This window comes from Propithecus coquereli, unplaced genomic scaffold, assembly GCF_000956105.1.
Source record: "Propithecus coquereli isolate 6110/MARCELLA unplaced genomic scaffold, Pcoq_1.0 Scaffold137, whole genome shotgun sequence".
Taxonomy (NCBI): Eukaryota; Metazoa; Chordata; class Mammalia; order Primates; family Indriidae; genus Propithecus; species Propithecus coquereli.
Window position 1 is genome coordinate 455,538 of NW_012137969.1, and position 22,660 is coordinate 478,197.

General features: G+C 50.5%; 2 protein-coding genes across 3 annotated transcripts in view; both read right to left on the bottom strand.

Moving 5' to 3' along the window:
- Positions 1-8,976, bottom strand: part of PILRA (paired immunoglobin-like type 2 receptor alpha) — a 19,100-nt gene extending 10,124 nt beyond the window's left edge. The window contains exons 1-2 of one of the 2 annotated variants that reach the window (XM_012638944.1): positions 8,754-8,976; positions 8,006-8,395 (exon numbers count right to left, since the gene is read on the bottom strand). In XM_012638944.1, the coding sequence (XP_012494398.1) occupies positions 8,006-8,395; positions 8,754-8,826 (463 nt within the window). In that variant the 5' untranslated portion in view covers positions 8,827-8,976. The remainder of the gene's footprint in view (positions 1-8,005; positions 8,396-8,753) is intronic. The other variant, XM_012638943.1, reaches the window with a different exon arrangement.
- A 6,153-nt stretch (positions 8,977-15,129) lies between these two features.
- PVRIG (poliovirus receptor related immunoglobulin domain containing) lies at positions 15,130-16,678 on the bottom strand. Its single transcript, XM_012638951.1, has 5 exons — positions 16,606-16,678; positions 16,169-16,519; positions 15,972-16,086; positions 15,832-15,889; positions 15,130-15,728 (listed from the first exon to the last, which is right to left on the bottom strand). The coding sequence occupies exons 1-5, from the start codon at positions 16,664-16,666 to the stop codon at positions 15,414-15,416; spliced, it is 900 nt and encodes a 299-aa protein (XP_012494405.1). The 5' UTR covers positions 16,667-16,678; the 3' UTR covers positions 15,130-15,413.
- Positions 16,679-22,660: the final 5,982 nt, after the last annotated feature.

Consider the following 22,660-nt stretch of genomic DNA (forward strand, 5'->3'; position numbering starts at 1 on the left):
ACTCTGTTGCCCTGGGTAGAGTGCAATGGCGTCATCATAGCTCACTACAACCTCAAACTCCTGGTCTCAAGCGATCCTCTTGCCTCAACTTCCTCAGTAGCTGGGACTACAGCCACTGCCATGAAGGTGGGCTACTTTTTCTATTTTTAGTAGAGACAGAGTCTCACTCTTGCACAGGCTGGTCTCAACTCCTGAGCTCAAGCGATACTCCCACCTCGGCCTCTCAGAGTGCTAGGGTTACAGGTGTGAGCCACACTTGTCCAGCGAAAAGAAATTTTTTAAATGAATAAAATATTCAATTTCCAAAGAAAAAGTATATAAAATAGAGAGGATCCAGCCCTAAGGAAACTCAGAGGAAGAAAGTAATGAAAAACTATGTAGTGATAAATTTATTAGGGAACAGATAGCAACAGGAAAAGGAAATGCAGGAAATGGTTATTTAAGGGGGAAACAAACAAGAAAATAGACAAGACTAGCAAGTCTAACAAAAAAAGAGAGTCTACTGAAATCATGAGTGAGTGTATGATCAATTATATGTGATAAATTTAAAAATCTCTGTGAAAAATGGGAAGTTTTTTTGAAACAAACATTTCAAAAATTGATTTAAAGAAATAGTATACTTTAACTGATTGGTAGACAAAGTAGAAATTAATAATGCTATTAAAGAATTACTTTCCATAAAGATTCCAAGCTCAGAAGATTTTATGGATAAGTTCTTGTAAAAATTTAAGGGACATATAATTTCCAGATAGAAGTTTCCAGAATGTAGAGAAATATGGAAAACTATCCAATTCTAATTCGTTTCATAAAATGATACTATAACCCCAAGATCCCTTCAGAAGTTTTTAAAAATGCAGATTAATGAAAGAGGCTGTTTTTAAAATTGATCTGAGTGGAGGAAAATACCCAGTATTGGCCAAAGTTTCCACACCGAAGAGAAATTCCCATACGCAATGGAAGTGTGAATTGGTGCAACCTTTGGCAATGCATTTTGGGAATGTCTATCAAAATATAAAAGATCTATGCATGCTCTTTGTCCCAGTAATTTTGGTGCTAGGAATTTCTCCTATGGAAGTGCTTGCCCAAGTATTCAAAGGCATATATTTAAGATTGTTCTTTGCAGCGTTATTTGTAATGTGGCAACAACCTGAATGTCTTTAAATAGAAGACTGATTAAATAAATTATGAGACATTGCTACAATGCCATGCAGCCATTTAAAAAAAGCTTAGAGATATATATGCTGAAATGAAAAGATATTAGAGTTACATTAAGTAAAAATAGCAAGTTGTAGAGCAGAATGGAATGTAGTTTGATTCTATTTGTGTTATATATCTATATCTGTAAGAAAGAACATTTCCACAGACAGTGGCAGTGACTGGAAAGATAAAGTGGATGGGGGGGATGTTATTTTTCATTTGACTCCCTTATGTATTGTTTGAACATTTTAAGATTATGTACAAGTATCACCAGTACTTCTATTCGTTTTTAAAATTTGACATTAATTTTTCTATCAAAATTGTATGGAACATAATTTAGAGACAACAAATTTCACACAGCTTATAAAATAGAGCAGCCCCTTGCACGTACCTCCTCACTCCCTTCCCACTCCCCAGAGGCAACTATTTTCAGCAACTTTAGCTATTTCTTTTGGTGTTAACTTCATATTTCTAAATAACATGCATATACTGCTGTTGCTTGGTTTGGTGTTTTAGGTGGTGTCTATTCACTTCCTACTGTAGAAATTAAGAATTTAGATCTTACACTCCCATTTTCTTCATCTTACTCAACTTTTCAGCATTTGATACTCCCTGTTTTGTGAAACGAGTTCTTCACGTGGCTTCTGGGACACTACTCACCCTTGGTCCTCTCAGCTCCTTCCCAGTCTTCTTTGCTGATTCCTCTTCATTTTCTCAGCCCTAACATCAGGGCTCACTCCAGGACCTCCTCTCTATCTATACCCACTTCCCAGATGATCTCATCCAGTCCACGACATTAAATACCAGTGATGTCCTGATTGCTCCCAAATTTTTATATCAGTGAATTTTCCCCTTGCCCTCTAGACTCATATATCCTACTCATGCCTCCATTTGTATGTCTAGTAACATCTCAAGATGTCCAAAACAGCTTTCTTGATTTCCTCCCAAACCTGTTCCTCCCTCATTTCCCCCCATGTAGATGGCAACACTATCCTTCAAGATGCTTAGGCCAAGGGCCTTAGGGTCATCCTTGGTTCTTCTCTCTCTTTCTCATACCCCACATCCAATCCATCTGCAAGTCCTGTCTACTCTGTCTTCAAAACATACTCACTATTGGCCACCTCTCACCTCCTCCATTGCCATCACTCTAAGCCAAGGCGTATCACCTCTCACCGGTCTTGCTGCTTCTGAACTTGCTCACCTATAGTTTTTTTCTCCATACAACAGCCAGAGGAATCTTAAAAGTGTCAATCAGCCTGGTGTGGTGGTTCACGCCTGTAATCCTAGCACTCTGGGAGGACAAGAGAGGAGGATCACTTGAGGTCAGGAGTTCGAGACCAGCCTGAGCAAGAGTGAGACCCTGTCTCTACAAAAAATAGAGAAATTATCCTGGCACAGTGCACGTGTAGTCCCAACTTCTCGGGAGGCTGAGGCAGGAGGATCACTTGAGCCCAGGAGTTTGAGGTTGCAGTGAGCTATGATGACGCCACTGCATACTAGCCAGGGCAACAGAGTGAGACTCTGTCTCAATAAATAAATAAATAAGTATCAATCAGATCTCTGCACTCCTTGGCAGTAAACCTTCACTAGCTCCCATTGCACTCAGAGCGAAGGTGAGAATTGTTTCCATGGCTTTCAAAGCCACACAAGATCTGTCCTACTGCCTGCTCTGATTTTACCTCCTGTCCTCTGCCTCTCCACTCTGCTTCAGCTACACTCATCCCACTAGACTGGAACATTCTTCTTCTAACCTCTCTCTCACTTCTTGCAGATCTGTGCCTAAGCTGGATCTTTCTGTTGGCTTCTCCAGATCCACTCCCCAGCCCTTCTCCATCCTGCTTTGTGCCTTTGGAGCTGGACTTGGTGGATTCCATCCATGCGCTCTCTTGCCCTCTGGTTCCCCAGTGGGAGCCACTGCAGGAGATGGAGGGTGAGAGGACCTGTATGTAGGTCCGGGGCCCAAACTCCGGGCATTCATTCCCAGCCCCCTCCCAATGGTCATGTTGACTATATCTCTCCAGAGGCCACAGTTCCTCTCTAGTACCCTTGTACACTTTCCAGGCCTCTCTGGATTCTGTCCTCTTGCTGCTCAGGCCTACTGCTAGTTGCAGGGTGTCTCACCATTCCTGGTGGGTTTCCTAAACCGTACCTCACTCAAAACTCTCCCAGTTTCCCTGTTTGAGTGGCTGTTTTCTGCGAGACTCTACCTAATACTGCAGAGGCCATCCCTGTTCCATCTGAAAAAAGTAGCACCCTTAGCAGTCTCTCTCCCACTTATTCTACCTCATTTTTCTTCTTTTCTGTTTTCACCATCACCTGACACAAATAAAGAATTTATTCATGTAGTTATTACCACATCCAAAGGCTAAGTTCCATCATTGGGAGCATTTCTGTGTTTTTTTTTAAATGGCTACTTCCCCAGTGCCCAGATTAGCATCTGACATATAGGAGACACCCAGTCAATATTTGTTAAATGAATGAATGAAAGGCATTCAACCATTGTTCTCCAGCTTCCCATGTTGCCATCGAGACAGCAACAGCCATTCTGATTCCTGAATCTCTGAAGCTCGGAGGCCTGTTGCTTTCCTCCTTGGAAATGTATTGGATCTTCTTTTTATGCCTGGTGTTTTGAAATTTCACGTTGCTGTGCCCTGATGTAGGTCTTTTTATTTTTGTCCATTTTGCTCGGCTCTTTTGTTCTGGAAAATTGCTAGTGTTATTTCTCTGATATTCTCTTCCCCATGACTTTCTTTCTTCTGGTTTCGAGAATTCCCATTATTCAGAGGTTGGATCCTCTAATTTTCTTATCTTTTTTTTTTTTTATCATTTCTGTGTTACTTTCCTATGGCTGTATTACTTTGTCATTTCTGTGGTACTTTCCTGAAGTACCATAAACTGGGTGACTTAAAATAACAGAAGTTTATCCTCTCACAATTCTAGAGGCCAGAGTCCAAAATCAAGGTGTCAGCAGGGTTGCATCCCCTCTGGAAGCTTTAGAAGGGAATCTGTTCCTTGCTTCTTCCAGCAGGTGGCCGCAAGCATCCTTGACTTGTAACTGTATCACTCCAGTCTCTGTCTCTGTGGTCACATTGCCATCTCTTCTATCTGTGTCTCTTTCTGCCTCTCTCTTATAAGGACATTTGTCATTGCATTTAGGGACCACCCAGATAATTCTGGGTAATCTCATCTCAAAACCCTTCATTTAATCACATCTGTTACCATGTAAGGCAATATGCACTCTTTTACCTCATAAGGTGACATTCATAGATTCTGGGGATTAGGATGTGGACATAACTTTTTAGGGGGCTGCTATTCAATCCCCTATACTTTCCGAACCTTTGATATTTTGTTCTACCTCCTGGGAGGTTTCCACAATCTTTATCTTCCAGTCCTTTCGTGGAATTTTCCATTTTTGCTGTTGTATCTTTAATTTCCAAGAACTCTTTTTGTGTTTGGCAAGCTCCTTTGTAAAGCATGCTTTTTTGTCACATATATGAGATCTCTTAACTTTCTGAGTAGAAGAGAATGATAGTTTTTTAAAGTGTTGTTCTTTCTGAATTGATTGGTTTCTTCCAGGTTCCTTTTCTTTTTTTCCTGTTTGTTTTGCTCGCTGTGTTTCATGGAGGAAGCTTAAGTGTTTCATTTAATAATACTTAAAAATGGGGATTCTAGCTTTGGGCTTCTCAGGCACAGCTGAGGCCAGGGTACTATCCTCAGTGCTGGGGTATTTGGTGCGAGGACCCCATTCTCCTTGCCAGTTATGCCTGGGGTGCCCCCCACCCCAGAGTCCCTCAGGTTCATCCATTCTGGAAAGCAAACCTCCAGTCTTCAGCTGGGGTGGGGGAATGTGGAATGGAGATTTCCCTGCTTCTTAAAAGATTTTCAACTGGTCCTTTAATTTTCAGATCCATCTTTACTTCCACTTTCAGGGGAACTTGGGGTTGGCATTACTGAACCTTTAAGGATTTTGCAGTATAAATTGCTACTCTTCTAGGTTTCCCCACTACTGGCTTAGGGTTTAGCTCCTCTGTTCTCCTAAACCAGTTCCATTAGTCTATCTGTTTCTAGCAACCCAAATTTTGTTTTTGTATACCTGGCTCACATCTTTTTTGATCTTAACGATTTCTTTCTTAAAAAATTCCCTTTGCCATCATTTTAGTAGATTTTGGGAGGGAGAAGAGGTAAACATGTGCATACAACCCACCATCTTGACCAGAATTTATGCATTAATTTTACAGTAAAAATCATTAAAAAATTTAAAAATAATCTTGCACATTAATAATAGAACACACTATAGAAAGGGAAACAATCTTAAGAGACATTTACATGATCTTTAGAAGAACAGTACCAAGGTTTACTGAGGGATATAAAATAGGACCTGTTTCTGGGTGGGAAGGTTGCATATTCGACCCATTGCAGTTTCTGTCAATTGCTTCATAGGTCTTGTGATTTAAAAGATCCAAATGAATGTCTTTCTCAGAATCTGGCAAACTTATTCTAACATTTATGTGAAAGAATAGGCAGGCAACAATAACAAAGATTTTTTTGAGGGAGGAGGAATGTAGTTGAGATGGAAATAGTCTTATCAGCCATTGAAATATGTGATAAAGATATTGTCACTAAAACAGTGTCTAACTGATATGAAAAAAGACAGATCAGTGAAACAGAATAGACTGGCCAGAAATGGATGCTATTTTATTAATACAAAATAATTTAAAAAACCAGGCCTACTGTATCATTAGATAAAAGAAAAAAAATTTAATAAATGGGGTTGGGACAATTGATTAATTGCTTGGTATAAAGATCAATTTAGTTATTTACTTCATGTTATATACCAAAATAAATTCTCACTACACGAAAGAGTTTTATTGTGAGAAGAAATCAAATCAAACAAAAATTAGAAAAAAAATTAAGAACCTAAAAGTAAATATTTTCAACGTCTAGTAAGAGATGGGATTTTTGTGCTTAGAAATAAAAGAGAAAAATTACAAAGGAGAAATACAATTAGATTTGGTTACAAAAATAAAATTATGTAAAAAAATTAATAAGCTAACTACAAACTTAGTTATATTTGCTGCAAATGTTCCTTTAGTTTATGATAGCTTTGCATTGTGGTACTTCAGTTGGATTAAAAACACTTCTTTTTATTACTTTCCTGTATTTTGTTTTTTTAATAATGGGCATGAATATCCAATTAATTGAATTAATTAAAAATAATTTATTGATTAAAAAAAACTCATAAGTCTGACTGGAGCAGAGAAATGAGAAAAGCAAAGAGGAAATAGGGAAAGAGGAAGAGGGCCTGAGATGAACCAAGTCTCTCAAGAAAGGCCACTGAAGGAAATGTGTAGGAGGTCCAGGGAGTGTAAGTGCAAGGCTGTCTTGCTAAATTCAGGTTATGGAGCTACTCTCCATTTGCTCTAAAACCAGCACAGTGGTTAAGATGGGGCTGTGAGAGTGAGTGAGAGTGTCCAGCCCAGAAGGGAGGAGTGATGTATCACTGACATTGTCTAGAATCACCAGTGCAAATAAATGATCAGAAAAAGCAAACCCATTTAGTTCATTATTAATTTTCTAAAACATTTTCTACAGAGTACCCCCTTATTGCTTGGGCCTGTGGGAAATCCCCCTGCCCCCATTGCCCTGGAGACAAATAAGCCTAGATTCAAATTCTGACACTCCTACTAAGTAATATAGGAAGATGTATTAACGCAACGCATCCCATTATAAGATTGAAATGTAGGTCCAGACAAACAATGTGATCACTCAACAGGTGAGGCTGTGCAGCTAATGGTTAAGAGAGAGGCTCTGCAATTAAACTCTCCCTTTCAAATCCCATCCACAACACTAGTGTGTCTTAGGGCAGGTATTTAGGCTCTACTAGCTTCAGTTTCCCTCTCTGTCAGATGAAGATAATAGCATTGCTACTGTTATTGTGGGGTCATGATGAAGGTTAACTAGGGCAATGCACACAAAGTTATTTACTGGGGCCGTTGTACACACTGAGTAAGTGGGAGCCGCTGTTACTGCTGCTGCAGAGGTGTCCCTTAGTGACCGGAAGGACAGAGTAGCAAGATCAGAGTGGAAAGCAGGGATGACATGGCTAGAACAACTGGGTCTTGTGTGGAAAAGTGGGGGCTGGGCGTAGGGGTGAGAGGCAAGGAGGGTAAAGCGGATGGAGACAGGAGAAGAGGGAGGTGGGAGACGAAAGAGCTGAGACTGGGGCAGGGGAGGAGTTGAGAGACATTTCTAGGGAGCTGAGGGGGAGAAGGAAGTGGGGAGATGGGAAACCAGGTGACAGGATGTTTCCCAGGCATTAGAGGGCTCCTAGGGCCATCCACAGGGCATCAACTGTGTGTTCCAGGCTGAGCTCATGATGGTGGGGAAACATAAGACATGGTGGCCAACCTGAGGTGCTAAGTGAGGCTCCATGAACAGACACATGACAAGGCCAGCCACATCCTGGAGAAGCCAAATTGGCTGGGAGGACATGGTTGAGGGCAGGGCAGGCAGGGAGGATACTGGGAGAGTCTGGCAGGTGCTGAGGCCAGGGGAGTGGGTGTGGGAGCTGGATCTGGAGGGGATAGTTGGGGCCGTGGTCAGGGAAAGCAGTTCAGGTTTGGGGATAATTAAGGGAAAGAGAAGAGGGTAAAGTTGGCAGAGGCCTTGGGAGGGGTCAGAGACTGGGGAAAGAAGTTTGAGAGAAGGGGCAGAAGGGTGGGCCTGATGTGATAGGGGCAAGGACACCAGCGGTCACCAAAAGCCTCATTGGGCTGGGCAAGGAGGGTGCCGGGGCAGCTGGACTCACCGAGGGTGATGGTGAGGTTGGTCCCCTGGATGGACTGCCACACCTGCCTGCCTACGTCCCGTGTGGTCAGATAGACTCGGCAGAAGTACACAGACTGGTCGCCTTTCTCCAGGTTCGAGATCCTGAGGAAGCCGGACCTCTGATCCTCTGTCCAGTTCAGGGAGAGCCGGTTCTTGTAATCCTCACGGATGTAAGGCGGGCTTCTGTTGTAGATGAACTTGCCGTGGAAGTGTCCCCGTCTCCAGGATATATTCACTCTGGGAACTTTGGCTAAGACCCAGGGGTAATAGAAGGAGAAGGGGATTTGGATGGAGCCTCCGATGGGGGCTGAGAGGTATTCAGGTTGGATGACCCCAAAGTCAGAGCGTGGCTTGGATCTTGCTGAGCCATCTAGAGAAGGGAGGGAGAGAGAGAGAGAGGGAGGGGGAGAGGTGTGTGTGTAGGGGAGACATGGAACCCACAGTAGGAGACAAAGAGGGTAACCCCAGACCTTCCTGCACCTTCCCCCAGAGGCAGTGGTGTGGCAGATGGTAGGGCTGACCCTCTGGCCTGGGTTTCCCATGTTTCAGGCAGGGGGGAAGAGAGAGGGTGAAGGGTTGGGGTGGACCCACTCCTGTCGGACCAACCCCTGTTGTTGGGGCTGGGAGGCCTGGCCAGCTTCTCCAACACCCACCTCCTTCAGATGTCCCCGCACTGCCCCTCCTGTGGTTTGGGCAGATCCCCTGCCAGGCTGGTCCTGGGCACTCACCAGCTTGAAGAAATGCTGGTGGTGGCAGCAGCAGAAGCAGCAGCAGCAGGGGTGGCAGCAGAGGCCAACCCATGGCCCTGCTCTCCTCCAGGGGATGAGAAGACAAGGAGAGCCCTCCAGGCAGCGGCGGGGGCCCTATGGCGGGGGTTTCCGGGAGTCGAAGGTACAGTCCACCCAGAGAGCCAGGACCAGGCTCCTTCAGGGCACTGAGGGAGGTGGGAGCCGTCCCCAAACCTGCCCTCCTCCAGAGTGACCAGGACTTCCTTTATCAATCTGGCTTCTTCTTTTCCCATATTGCGAAAGGGCCTCCCTTGCGGTCAGTGCCAAGACAGCCCTGTCCCCAGCCCCCATCTTCCTGCCAAGGGGCCTGGTCCTGGCCTTGACCGGCAGGGGCCTCCCCTCTCCCACCTGGACTCCCTGTCCTGCCAGTGCACCTCACAGGCGAGAAGCAGGCTCCACTTGTTCAAGGAAGCCCTTTATCTGAGCCAGGCTCTAAACATCGTCATTCTCAGCATCACGACACTCTGTGGTTGGCACATCATCTCCATTTTACCCAGGGGGAAACTGAGGCATGGGGGCTTTGGGCCGAGTGGTCCCAGCTGGAAAGCTGGGCAGAAGAGAGGACAAGGGACCCACTGGCTGTCTCGGCAGGGCCTAGAGAGGGTGGCCTGCCCTGCCTGAGGCCTGACCCTTGGGCTCCACTCCCACCTTGCCCCACGAGCCATGGGACCTGGCTGGAAAGTCACCTGCTTGCCAGGCCACCGGAGGAGGAGGCTGGACCCCACCAGGGGCACCACGGGCCAGCTGGTGGGCCACAGAGAACTTCTACAAAACAGGCTCTGGGTAACTTTCACAGGACACCTGCCATGTGCAGTCTTCCTAACGCAGGGCACACATTTTATGTCACTTTCAGGGCCTGGACCCAGTTGAATCCCCATTAGCGGTTCTCCTGTGTGACCCTACATCTGCACAGGGATGGTGTGAGGTCTCCTGGGCTTGTTCACCCTCCCTTCCCCCATGGGACAGACAGGGCCTGGGAATCGGCCTGGAGCTGTGGCTCTTTCACAGAGGGGACTTCTGGGGGTGGGGGCTGGGGTTTTATGATTCCAAGATGGGCAGAGCCTCAGTGCAGCCCTCCAGCCAGCAGGTGTCCTGGGGGAGGGGTGGGAAGCAGTGTGGTCAGGAGCAGGGACAGGTGGGAGTGAGGACCTTGGACCACACTTGCACAACCACTGCCTTAGATGTCCCCACGTTCCCCCAAGCTCCTGTTCTCTTTTCCTCCTGGTGAAATCCATCCCCACCCCAGTCCCTTCTCCCTCCTTGGCAGCCTACCCTCTTTCTGCTTCCCGTCAAGGTCAGGAACAAGGCCCAGATTTCTGTTCTTATTACCTTCCTACATTGTATCGGAGGTTCTAGGCAGGTCACTGCGGCGAGAAAAAGAAATGTAAGTGTTCTACGTGTGTTTCCTTAGGTTGCGTATTGGTCTATTTGACATCCATTCATCAAAAGGCCAGTTATTTTATCTGTAATTTCTTATTTTCTGCCTTCTTAATGCTCTGACCTCCCTGACTGGGGAAAGACTCCCATCCCAGGGTATTTAAAATATTTAAATCAAACTATCAAATCTGTTAGTCAATGTCCACAAGAACCATGCTGAAATTATGATTAAGAATATTTTTGATTTTGTAGATCAATATCAGGAGATTCACCTGTCAACAATGAACCTTACAATGGGTTCAAGTCACGTCTCTTTCCATTCACTGAGCACTGAGATTTCTCTCATCAGTATTTTGCATCCAGATCTTGCCCCTCCTTTCAGATGTCCCTTGGTCGGTGGAGAGGCACCACTGGCCTGACACCCTGTGTGCGTCTCCCCTTGGGCTGTCTTTAGCGACCCTTTGACCATCACCCTCCCCTGGAGCATGCTCCCTCTCAATCTCCATCTCAGGGAATGGCACCTCCCTCACCTAGTCGCTCAAGCTGGAAAGCTGGGGTCACCCTTGAGACTGTCCTTGTCCTCTCTCCACGCAGCCAGGAACAACTCTGCTTCCAAATCATATTTTGGATCTGCCCCCTTCTTTCCCTCTACTTTCCAGCCCCCTAGGCTCAGACACCCCCCTTCCCCACCTCAATTATGGCAGCAGCTTCCTGACTGTCCTCACCCCCTCAGCGACCAGCACACACACAGCCTCCTCCAGCTGCAGCCAGAGTGATCTTTATAGCAGGTGCGTCTGATCATTCCACTGCTCTGCTTAAAACTCACAAAGAGGGACTCTGGCCCCTGTAAGAAAGTCCAAATCCTTCCTGTGACCCCTGCCTGCTGCTCTCACCTCATTCCCTTCTCCTCTCTTCTTTGCTCTCCTGGTTTCAAGCACACCCACCTGCTTTGGACCCTGGTGGTCCCAGCCTCAGGGCCTTTGCACAGGCTTTCCCTGCCAGGAAGGGTCTCCCCAGTCTTCACCTAGACAACTCCTACTCATCTGGAAGTCTTGTTTTGAATGTCATGTACCCAGCGAGGCCCCATTGTCATTCCTTCCCAGAGCACCCTGGTCTTTTCCCTATAACACGTGTAACACTGTCTGTTTATTGCCATCTCCATCTAGAATTGAACATAAGAGACCTGACTTGTTACCTCTGTAATCCTAGGACCTAGCACAGTGCCCTGTACCTTGTAGGAACTCAATAAATACTTCTGAAGGAATGAAATGAACACAGAAAGGATAGAAATGAGGAGGAGGTGGGGAAGGGAGCTGGCTGGGCAGAGGCTGGAGGGGCCTCAATCCTTCCCTCTACATATCCTTAGGCAGAGCCCTTGTGGGCCAGGCCTCCAAGGACATTGTGGTACCCCACATCTACTTGCACGTGGCAAATCCTGGGTGCAAATGTCTTGGGGGGTAGACCTCCCAGTCCTGTTGTCTCTACTGTTTGTAAATCACATGGCCATGACACCAGCTCTCGACGCTGTTGTCCTGGACATGAGTGTCTGCACGTGGGCACCTGGGGAGAGGTGGTGAGGAAGGCTGGGCAGGGTCATCGTAGGGCGGAGGGTGCTGGGCACCTACAGTCCCCTCCACCTTTGCTATGGAAGTTAATGTGACTCGTGTTACACAGAGTGCCAGGCGACAGTGTCTTCAACCCTGCCCCCAGCTCCTCCCAGGTAGAGGGTTGTTCTTTAACAAGAACCAGGCCCTGGACTTTTCTCCAGGCTGCCCAGCTTTCTGGGTGAGTTGACCCATTTTACAGATGCCGACACAAAGCTGTTTGAGGATCCATCTATGGAAATTCCAGGTGTCACTGGCCTCTCCTCCTCAGAGATTGGCTGGAACCCAGGTTGGAGCACCCCTTGTCCCCCTACCCCATGACTGGGCCAACAGACCTGTCGTCTTATGCATTTGTGTGTCTGTGTGTTGGGGACAGGGGCACAGCCTGTTTTTCCTCAGGGAGTTGTTCCCCCATGCGGCCTGGGGGAGGCCCAGAGAACAGGAGGGATGCAGGAGGCTCTCTAGCCCCACGCTGGCCACGTTCAGCTGCCTCCTAGTGCTGGCCAGGGCTCCCCGCTTCTGCTGGCCTGGCTCACACACCCCTGGGTCAGGTTTTTTCCCCATAGGTCCTGGTCTTTGTCATCCACTGTTGAGGTCCTCCTGCCACCTCCGTATGAGTGGCCTGGGTTGAGGCCCTGAGGACTCTCTGTTTGTTGACCATCTCGGAGGAGGTCACGCACTTGGTGGGAGGTGGTGGCCCCTTTCCCCTCTACGCCCTCCCCCTTTGCATGACTCTTCCTGGCAGGGGAAGGTGGCTGCTCAGGGCTGCGTGGGGACCAGTATAGGCTGGCCAGTGGCAGCTGAGGGGCAGTGGCTGGTGGTGGGACCGGGGTGGGGAGGGGCTCCAACGGTCTGGGGACAATCTCCACAGCCGCGTCAGGGAGGGAGCAAGGGCTGGACGAGAGAAAGAGGGCTCGGGGGCCGCTCGGGGCAGACGGACCTGGTGGGGGCTGGTTCTCGGGGTATCGGGTGGCCTGGGTGGGGGAAGGCGCAGGCGGTGGGTAGGGGGCGTGCGGGCGGGGCCGAGGGTGGTCGGGCTCGGGTCCTGGGATCCGGAGCAGCTGCTGGGCCAGCCGCGGTGAGAAGGGGAGGGCAGGGCTGCGGAGCCAGGGGTCGTGGGCGCGGGTGGGCCACAACTGTCCTCGTCCCCGCCGCAGCCTGGAGTCCTCCCGGGCGCCGCAGACCCTCGCCCTCCGGGGACCGTCCGGGCCTCCGCCGCGCTGTCAGCCGCGCCACCTGGTGGAGACGCTCGGCCGCCGGCTGCCGCCCCAGTGGTCCCGGGCCCGCCAGCCGCGCTCGTCCACGCTGGCGGCGCCGCCTCCCGCCCCCTTCCCTAGGAGCCCCTCTCCTCCCGGCTCTGCGCCCCCGGCCGGGGGGCGCTGCTGTCAGACGAACGTCCTGAGAACAGCCAGCGCGTGGGTCCTAAATGAGATACTCCTTGAGGAGGTGCTTGGTCTTTGGGAGTCCCCTGTTTCACAATCCCCCACCCCCGCCCCCACGTCTCCTTGCCCTTTTTATGAGCCCAATGAGCGAGCGGAGACACTCGGGGTCACACAGCCAGGAAGTGACCCCCGGGATTCAAACCTAGGTCTGTTCAAAGCAGAAACCTCAGCTTGGGTCATGGCTGGGGCCTGGTGCTGGACGCCAGGGGCCACTGGAGGCGAGGCAGGCGCAGGTGCTGGGCTGACTCCGTTCTTCTTGGCCAAGTCACCTCTCTCAGCGTTCTGAAAAAGGGGCCTGCAGTCGCTGATCCCTGCGTCTGTGGTCCAGCTATGTGACATTGCGCAGCAAACAACGTCCGCTCTCAGTGGTCCCCTCCATCCTGCTGCTGGGTATGGCACTTGGGGCTGGGCAGGGAGGCACAGGCCCGCTGAGGGGAGACTTCCTGGGCTCAAGGTGTTTACCTCCGAGTTCTATAGGGACTGGGTTGGGCTGTGGCCTCCTGAGCTTGTAGAAGCCAAGCTCAGGCCAGAAGGGCTCTATGCCACTCCATGGTGGACAGGTGGCCCTGGCTGAGGGGCTTGGGGTCCCTCAGAGCTCCCCCCTTGTCCCCTTCTTAGAGAAGCAAAGCTTTCTGGGGATCTTTCCCAGGCTTCCTGAGACCCTGCAAGGCCCATTGTCTCACACCCCAGTCCCGGGTCTGCACAGAGTCCCAAGGGTCCCTCCCTCCCTGACAGCTCTCTCCCTGGGCCTTGCCTCCCTGACCCTCCTTGGGGACCTCTGCAGCACCCCTTCCTCTCTTAAGCCCCCAGTCCTGGAGAAACCATGAAGCTGACTAGGCTAGGGCTGAGTGCTGCTCGGAGGAGGAGGAAGACCCCCGGCAGAGGAAGGCAGGCCCCACCACCAGTAAGCACCCTCTCCCCATGTCCCCATGCAGTGCAGAGCTGGCGGCTGGTTGGGGCTGGGTCTTGGGGTGGCATGCTGGGCTGCCAGAGGATTCTGCAGCTGGACACAGCCTCGGGGCAGTGGGCCCTGAGTCGGGCAGAGGGGTGGTTCCCACTGCCTGGGATTTCCCCCACGTAGATCCAAGGAAGGGGTCGAGTGGCAGGTGCACCTCCCTCCCCACTAGTATTCACCCGGCTGCTGGGTGCAGCCTCAGCCTGGCTCCAGGACCACATTGCCTCTTGCCCCTTGGAGCTGTGAGTTCCCGGGGAGCCTCACAGCTTACGCAGCTCTTGCACCCACACTGTCCTGTGTGGCAAAGGTGTGATGGGCCCGTGAGCAGGAGGGCTGGCTCCAGATGGGACAATTTGTGGGTTGGGTAGGTAAGCGTGTGTTTGCTCGCTGTGTCTGTGAGGACCTCTGCCTGCCCCTGAGAGGAGCTAGAGGAAGTGACTGTGGGCAGATTTGAAGTGGGGCCCCCCAGACTCCACCTCCGGCCTCTAAATGCCAACTCTGTGGAAGGAGGGTGTCAGGCCCACAGCCCAGGCTCTCACAGGCAGCTCGTCACAGGGACGCCAGCTCGGACCACAGGGACTTCTCTTGGGCTGAAGCCCCAGAAGCCCTTGCTGCTGTCCTAGGACATAGTGGGATTTGAGTGGGGACCATTCTACCTGGGGGCCATAGGACCCCCCAGTCCTATCTTCCCAGCCCTGGTGTCCCATAGCAAGGTCTGCAGGGACAGGAAGGCCCCACCCCCAACTCCAGGAGGACAGGAAGAGATCTCTGAGATTGGGACACTCTGCCCGCTCCTTGGGCCAACCCCAGGCCTGCACGGAGGCCTCGTCCCCCTTTGGTTCTAACCTTCCTCTTATCTCTTAACTCCCAAAGAAGAAAAGGCCCAGCCAAGGCCCAAGTCAGAGGAACCATGTTGTTGACGTAGTTACTGACACCATCAGGGAGGGTTGGGGAAGTGTCACAACAGGAAATGACCTGCAGTGGGGACCTGTCACCTCACACACTCACACCTGTGCGCACACATACCCACACATGCACACACGCTGACCACATCCGCAGCCAGTGGGCCCCAGCAGGGTGTGAGCAGAGACACTTACTGGAGGCCTAGGAGTAAAGCAAGACGTGTGAAGAGGGCAGAGCCCGGGGTGCAGGCGCCCAAGAGAAGAGGGCCCTCGGGGGGAGGGGGAAGGCGAGGAAGGCCAAGTGGACTTGGGGGTCTCTCTCATCGAACTTCTAAGCACCCCTGCATGGCCCTGGGCCCCGGAGAGTCAGGGAAAGGGGTACAGTTGGGGCCCGTGTGGGGAGGCCTCTCTCCCGCCTGGGCATAGAGTCCGTTCTCGACAGAGATGAAGCTGCTGCGTGCAGGGGAGGCCCAGGGGCCAGGGGCCTGGGGCTGGCACGCGGTGTGGGTGGGGAGCGGCGCCCACCAGGACAGTCGCTGGTGGGGGTGGGCCATATCCAGAGCTGCTGGGCAGAGGCTGGTGTTGAGGGAGGTGTAGGGGATGCGGTGAGCGGCCAGGGAGGCCTGGCTGGCTGCCTGCGGAGGGGAAGGAGGGGAGGAGGGAAGGAGGGACAAGTGAGCCTCACAGCTCACAGCCCAGCACCAGTCCCCCCAACGCATGTCCCCTCTTCCTCCTCACCTGTGCTGGGAGCTGTGCCTGGGGGCTGGTGAGGGGCGGCTGGAACTTAGTGACAGGCCTGGGAGAGAGTGAGGAGGATCAGAGGCAAAGCATGTGGAGAGCCCAGGGGTGAGGGGACACAGATGGGGGCCCAGTCTCACCAGTGCCTCTGTCGGTGCAGGAGGTGTAAGAGGTAGATGCAGCCAAAGAGGAGGATCCCTGAGACCCCCAAGATCCCAGCCAGGTCTGCCCGCAGGATGGGGGCTGAAGTTGGGCCTGGACAGAGAGAAAGGAGTCTGATGGCAGCAGATGCCCGAGTCCCTCCCATCCCTCCCTGGGCCCCTCTCTCCAGGCTCACCTTGGTCTGAGCTGGGCGGGAATGCCCCACAGGCCTCCTGGGAGCCCTCGGGGAAGGAAGCAAACTTGCAGCAGAAGGTGGTGTTGGCACTGGGGCTTCTCGCCTCCAACCCTTCCACGCTGAGGGAGACGCTGCTTCTGGTTTCCCAGTGGGCCTGGTGGGCAGGGGCCCACTGCTGGGTGCCGAGTTCTGGGTGCAGCACAGCCAGCCTGGTCCCACCGGCACGATCGGGCCCCCCCCAGCTCACAGTCACTAGGGAGATGGAGCCAGACCCCAGGAACCCACAGCGGACAGTGAAGGATTGGAGCTTGGTGGCTTCCATGTGAACTTGCACCCACACCTCGGGGGTCCCTGTGGAATAAAGACAGGAGGGTCCACAGCTGTGTCTCCACACACCCCCCTCTGTGGCCTCTGCCCCTTACTGGCCTCCCACTCACCGGCAGTGAGGCAGAGGGCCAGCAGCACCCAGGGCAGGACCAGGGGCCGGTACCCAACCATCACTCCCTCCGGGGGCTGCAGAGAGGGCACCTGCTCTCTGTTCTCATCGCAGGAAGTTTTCATGTTGTCAGCAGGCCAGGAAGCAGCCACTTCCTTTTCTTCTTTCAGGTCTGCCCCCTGCCTCCCCAGGCAGTAAACACAGGGTGATTGATTTGCTTCTTAACGTGACAGTGACAGGGCCTGAGCAGTCCCCAAGGGCTGTGCTTCTGTGAGCATGGCAGGTGGCTCCAGGGCACACAGGTGGGTATGAGCCAGCAGGTGGGCCAGGCCTGGGGGAGGGCAGGGCAGAGATGCTGCAGGGGGACCTGGCTTCCCCTTAGGAACAAGGGTCTGATCTCCTTGCCCAGCTAAGGGTAGAGAATGTGGAAGAATTTGGGAAGAGACCACCCTGTAAGCAGGAAGCCAGCAGGGAGGCTACCTGAGAGCCAGGGTGACCCGCCACTGATCTGAAGTGGCCTTTCAACATGACATGCCATGAGTGCCATGCTTATGCCTGCAGCCCAGGCCTGGCTCCTCAGTCCCAGCCTGGTCCATCCAGCCACCCGCTCACACCTCTGAGATGCCGGACGGTGCCAACTCAGCCTGCCCATGCCGAGCTCTGCCCCTCTGTGGCACCCTCGCAGTTGACGGCAACTGGCCTCCAGCTTCTCCTGCCCAAAGCATTGCCACCTGTGACTCTTCTCTTTCACCTCCACTCCATCAGGAAATCCTGTCAGCTGCCCTTTCTGACCCACTTGCCCCTTCTTACCACCCCCACCGCCACCCCCTGATTCAGGCCATCATCGTCTCCTGCCTGCAAGGGCAAGAATAATGGAGAATTAGCCTAATGGGTCTCCCTGCTTCTGCTGCAGCCTTCCTGCAGTCGATCCTCAACGTGGCAGCCGGCGTGAGCCTCTTGAAAGCCACGTCAGGTGGGCCACTGCCCTCCTTTGCTCACAGCCCTGTCACCCAGAGCCAATGCCTCTAGGGACCTCCACGCCATGCCCTGCCCTCCTCTCCCCCCTCATCAGCATGCCTATTTGTTGAGTTAAAACAGGATTTGGAGGTGACAAGGACAGGCTGACCCTTGCCTTTGTGGTGTAGGGGTGGCAATGAGAGACCCCCTGCGGCCTCTACTACAGGTTCTGTTTTCTCTTCCCAGTAAGTGTTGCCTGGAATCGCTCTCCTGTTTGTCTCACTTACATACCCGAACCGACCAGAATGCTGCTGTGTGCACGGTGATGGGAGACCCTTTCCAGGGCCTGAATCTGGGGTCTGTGTGAGAGCCAAGGCCCATCTTGAAGACAATCTTGTGCAGGGTGTGGTGAGGACTGAAGAGATGGCCCTGTCCCAGGTCACCTGTCTGAGGCCTGGCCTGCCCCTGTGTCAAAGAGTCCTGTGGTGTTTGCCATAAACTGACTCGGTCTCTTGGGCAAGCTCTGTCCCCTCACCACACCCCACAGACCGTATGTTGGTACATCAGCAGGGCCTCTAGGCCAGTCACCCCATGCCCCCGAGGCCCCAGCCCACTCAGCATTCTCCTGACCCTTTGGCCTTCGCCCAGGCCAACGTACCAACGTCCATACCTGACTCGGACCTGCTTTTTAACCACTTTCTCCACAACTGTCTCCACAACAGGGTGTGAGGCCTGTGCAGAGTTGACCCACCTTAGGGTGGCCCGGCCCTGCGTGGCTACAGAGCGCTCGGGGCAGTGGGGCCGATGGCCTCAACCTCCCTCGTCTGGAAGACGCTTGTCTCCTACTGAAGGAAATGAAAATATTTAACCTCAAAATTTACTTTACATAATTTGAGATGGCTGTTCAGAGGTTCTGCAGACAGCAGTAGCCCCCACAAAGCTGTCTTTAAGTAGGGGAGATTTGCATCTGCAGGAGACAGTGAAGTAAACAACAGATGCAAACAGGCTTTCTCTGAAACCCCCCTTGTCCAGATCTAGGAAAGATCAGCTGAGAGTCTGACACCTTTGAGGGTCTGAAAGAATCATTTCCCACAGGCTCTGAGGGCCACTAGCCATGAGGTGTCATCTACGTAACAAGACCTCCTTTGCTAGCCAGGTTTCTCTTCTCCTCCTCCCAGAACTTTCGCCATGCTCCAAGCCTGCATTCCTTCTGTAATTTCAAGATGGTATAAAAGAGTCAACCATCTTGTCACTTCTTTGATTTTTTTATATTTTGTTTGACTCCCGTGCACCTGTGTTCCCACAAAATTTGTAAGCCTTTTCCTGTTACTCTGTGTATTATGTGTTTGTTTTACACACTCAAATTACGGGACCTTCAGGAGAAAAACTTCCCTACACCACCTACTGCAATCCTACCTACTTTGCAAGACCCAGCTCAAATTCTACCACCTCCAGGAAGCTGTCCCAGAGTGCACACTTCCTTCTTGGGCAACCACCGCATGGATGCAGGTCGTGGCTCAACCAGGCTCTCAGTGGCACTGTGTAGTGGTAGCCTGTGGGCCAGTTTTCACAGGTTGACTCTAAGCCCTGGAGGAAGAGTCTCTTTTATTCGAGCCCCTGCAAAGTACCTAAGGGGAGCCGAGAACTCACTGAAGGATTTAGAAGCCGTGGTACAAAGTTACTCACCCACACTGTCCACTTTTTTCCAATACTGCAGCCACATTGTCCCCTCCTAAGTTCTCACCGTGTAAGATTCAAACAATATAGAACACATCGAAATTCTCCTTCAGCCTGCTCCCTCCCATTGCCCTGTTTTAATTTTCATGAGGTTAAAGCTGTCATCTTTATCATTTCTGAATTTTGTGTATTGCTTAGGAAGGCTAAGATTAGAAAAACATTTTTATGGTTTTGTTTTTATGCTTAACTCTATGAAGAGTTTATTCTTAGTCCATAAGGAATTCTATTTTGGAAGTGATGTAAAATAGCTGTCTAACATTTCAGGTGGGGAGCCAGATGCCCCAAAACATTTACTAACTAGGCTCTTTCCCTACTGTTTCAAAATGCCACCTTGATCATAAAACAAATTCTGCAAACAGTTCTACTTCTGGATTCTCTCACCTGAGCTAGCCATTATTTGCTTATTCCGGTGTCAACACCACATGGTCCTGACTGGAGTACTTTGGTTTGATAAACAAGAGGGCCCTTACCCTTTCTCAGAACTTCTTGACTATTCCTCAACAGTCTCCAGAAGTTTGAATCCCAGAGACACAAAAGGTCTTAAGTTTTGTAGTCTAAACCCTGTGTCACCAGGCCTACATTGCTGGCCTCTTCCCACTTTCAGCCAGGAGGAGGTACAGGCAAGATGACACAGGTTTGGTAATGGCCACCTCCTCCTGGGACATTTCTTGGTGAAATCCCTGCAGCCACAGCCCAAGTCCTGCTGCAGTGAAACAACCCTGTGGTCTGCAGAATTAAGCTCATGAGGGTTGGAAGTGGTGCCACGATGTCATAGCTCTACAAGCTTAGACACATAAGCAGTGCCCCACCAGCGATGACACAGTCCGCTGCACGTCGTTACTGAGGATTAAGGCAGTCAGTGCAGGGGCGGACTCTGCTCAGGCCTGGCTCATGCCCTCAGTGGAGGCTGGTGACCATCCTTTTATATGAAATATTCCTTGAGTCTAGTCCATTCTTTTCAGGACATCAGGATTAGTTTTCTTTGTGGCTGGTGCAGAAGACGTAACAACATATAACTCCATGATCTGTATTACAGCTCCCTGGGCAGGTCAACTAGACACCAACTTCCCCACTCCAGGTGTGGCTGTCTCAGTGTGGGCACTGCTCCCACTGCAAGAGTTGGACCTTATCCCAGCCTCAGTTCTGGGCAGGGATCAGCTCCTCCCTGAGCAGCCGCTGTTCCTCCTGCAGACAGAAACCCAGGCAGCCAATTCTGACGTTCTCCATTCCTGGGGCTAAAACACAGGGTCCTGGAGGGCCTAGTCTCACCACAGAGAAAGGAAAATGGCTATAAAAATCCAGGATACTATTTTTGACAGAGGACCAGAGGCCTCCTGCCTCCACCAAATGCTCTGGCACTCGACACAACCTTAGGGAAAAGAAGGAAAGCTTGAAGAATCAGAGTTAAATTCCCCACTACCTGGGCAGGAGGAGAGACTGAAACTGTAGAGGAAAAATAAAGCTTCTGCTCCTCTGAGTTGTAGGGTGAGATTGGACTGCTGTTTATTTTGGCATGTTTTAAATATTGTGGAAAAGGCCACTTTTGTTCTTCTATGCTTACATTTTACTTTTTATCAAAGTAATACAAATAACAAGTGGTAACGTCTCAATGTATATCATGTGCGAAATCCATTCTGAATGATTCACATATATCCACTCCATACTTAACAGCCTGCCCAGCGTGGAAAGGCTGGCACACAGGGAAGCCAGGACGGGAACCACAGTATGAGCCACTATGCGGCACTGCTTTCCTCCATAGTTAAAAAATTAAAATTGAACTCTAAGAAGGTTGTGTCAATGAACAGCTCTCCTCTGCTCCAGCAGTGGAGAAGCTGGGGCTTGAACCCGTGTCTCTCACTAGGTTAGGTTGCCTCGCTAGGCTGCCGTGACCTCAGAAAGACAGGTCGCATCAGTGATACAAGATGCTTTAATTTTTGGCTTCTACCAACACCCCTCGATCCCTTCACTGCTTCTAATCTACCGAAGCAAATTAGATATACTTTCCTTCAAGTTTCTCCAGGACTGTGGGCTCCTTTGCACATTAGAGGTCTTCTCTAAGTTCCCTGGGTTTACCTTTGGTGAGTTTTCTATTCTTACTTCTCTGCTCCCTCCTGGGCACAGGCATGTGGCACCTGTTTTTCCATGCCCTCCTCATTCCACACACGCAGGGGTTTTCAGGGACCGCACTGAAGAGTGACTCGTTTGTGAATGTTTTTTAGGATCGCGACATCCCATCTTGTCCTCAGGGAAGGATCTAAAGAGCTCAAGGAAGACTTCACGATGTCACACGTGAGCAGAAACCTTCCCTCCTCCTGCCACTACATCCCCTCGTATCTGAGCACGAATCCCACCTTCATCCTGTAACTCTTGGGTCAGTGTGGCCTGCAGTTCAAGTGATGGGGTGACTGACCTATTAGCTGAAGACTTTCTCAGCAGTCTGAAAAAGTCTCTTTACTTTTTAATTCAGCAGATAACACCAACAACTCGCCTCTGGCAGAGCTCATGGCCACAACACAAGTTAAAACAGATACAGCCATATTGAAAATTTAAAATGATTTGAAAACAATTATTCAATATTAAGCTAACAGGCAATGCACAGCAGTGCAGGCACCCTAAAAAGCATTGCTCGGTGGTGCTTATCAGGCTGTGCAAAGGCCTCGGCATCTCGGGCCTGAGCTGGGGTCCAGCCTGACCTGGGTCTGACCAGTGTGGGTGGCGCTGCTGAGAAGCCCACATCCCTGCACTGTCCCGGCCAGCAGGGGGCTCACTGGCACGAATCCTTCAGAGCTGAGTTTGTCAAGGTGGGGTGTGTGCACAAAAAAGATCCACTGATGTTGTGCAGGAGAAATAGGACTTTCCTAACTTTTTAGTATATATAAAAATACAATATAATTTCTCTGCCTTTTGTGTAAGACCAAGTGTAGATTAAAATGAAGTTATTACTATTAAGTGACACTGGTGGCCTTGCTGGGATCCAAATGTCATAGTTCACCTCTAATAGATCAGCATCCTGAAGGAAGAGAGCAAGCTTATTACCACAAACTGCAGTTTATATGCTTCAGGATGTGTGGTTTTGTGGTCCCAAACAATGTATATTCCTGTAAGAATGCTGGGATTTACACTGAGAAATCATTTTCCGACCTGTTTACAAGTCTTCCCAGTGAAGAATTTCAGTGGGTTTTGAACTCATCTATTGAAACAGTAGTAAATGCAAAGAGGCAGCTATGCCATTTGGATTTACATGTTTTCAAGACGCACTCTTTTCAGTCATAAAGGTCATTAAAACTAAGTATTAACATTAAACTGAACCTTCAACTAGAAAAAGTTCAAAAAATGTTAAATCATGACTTAAAAAATGTTTC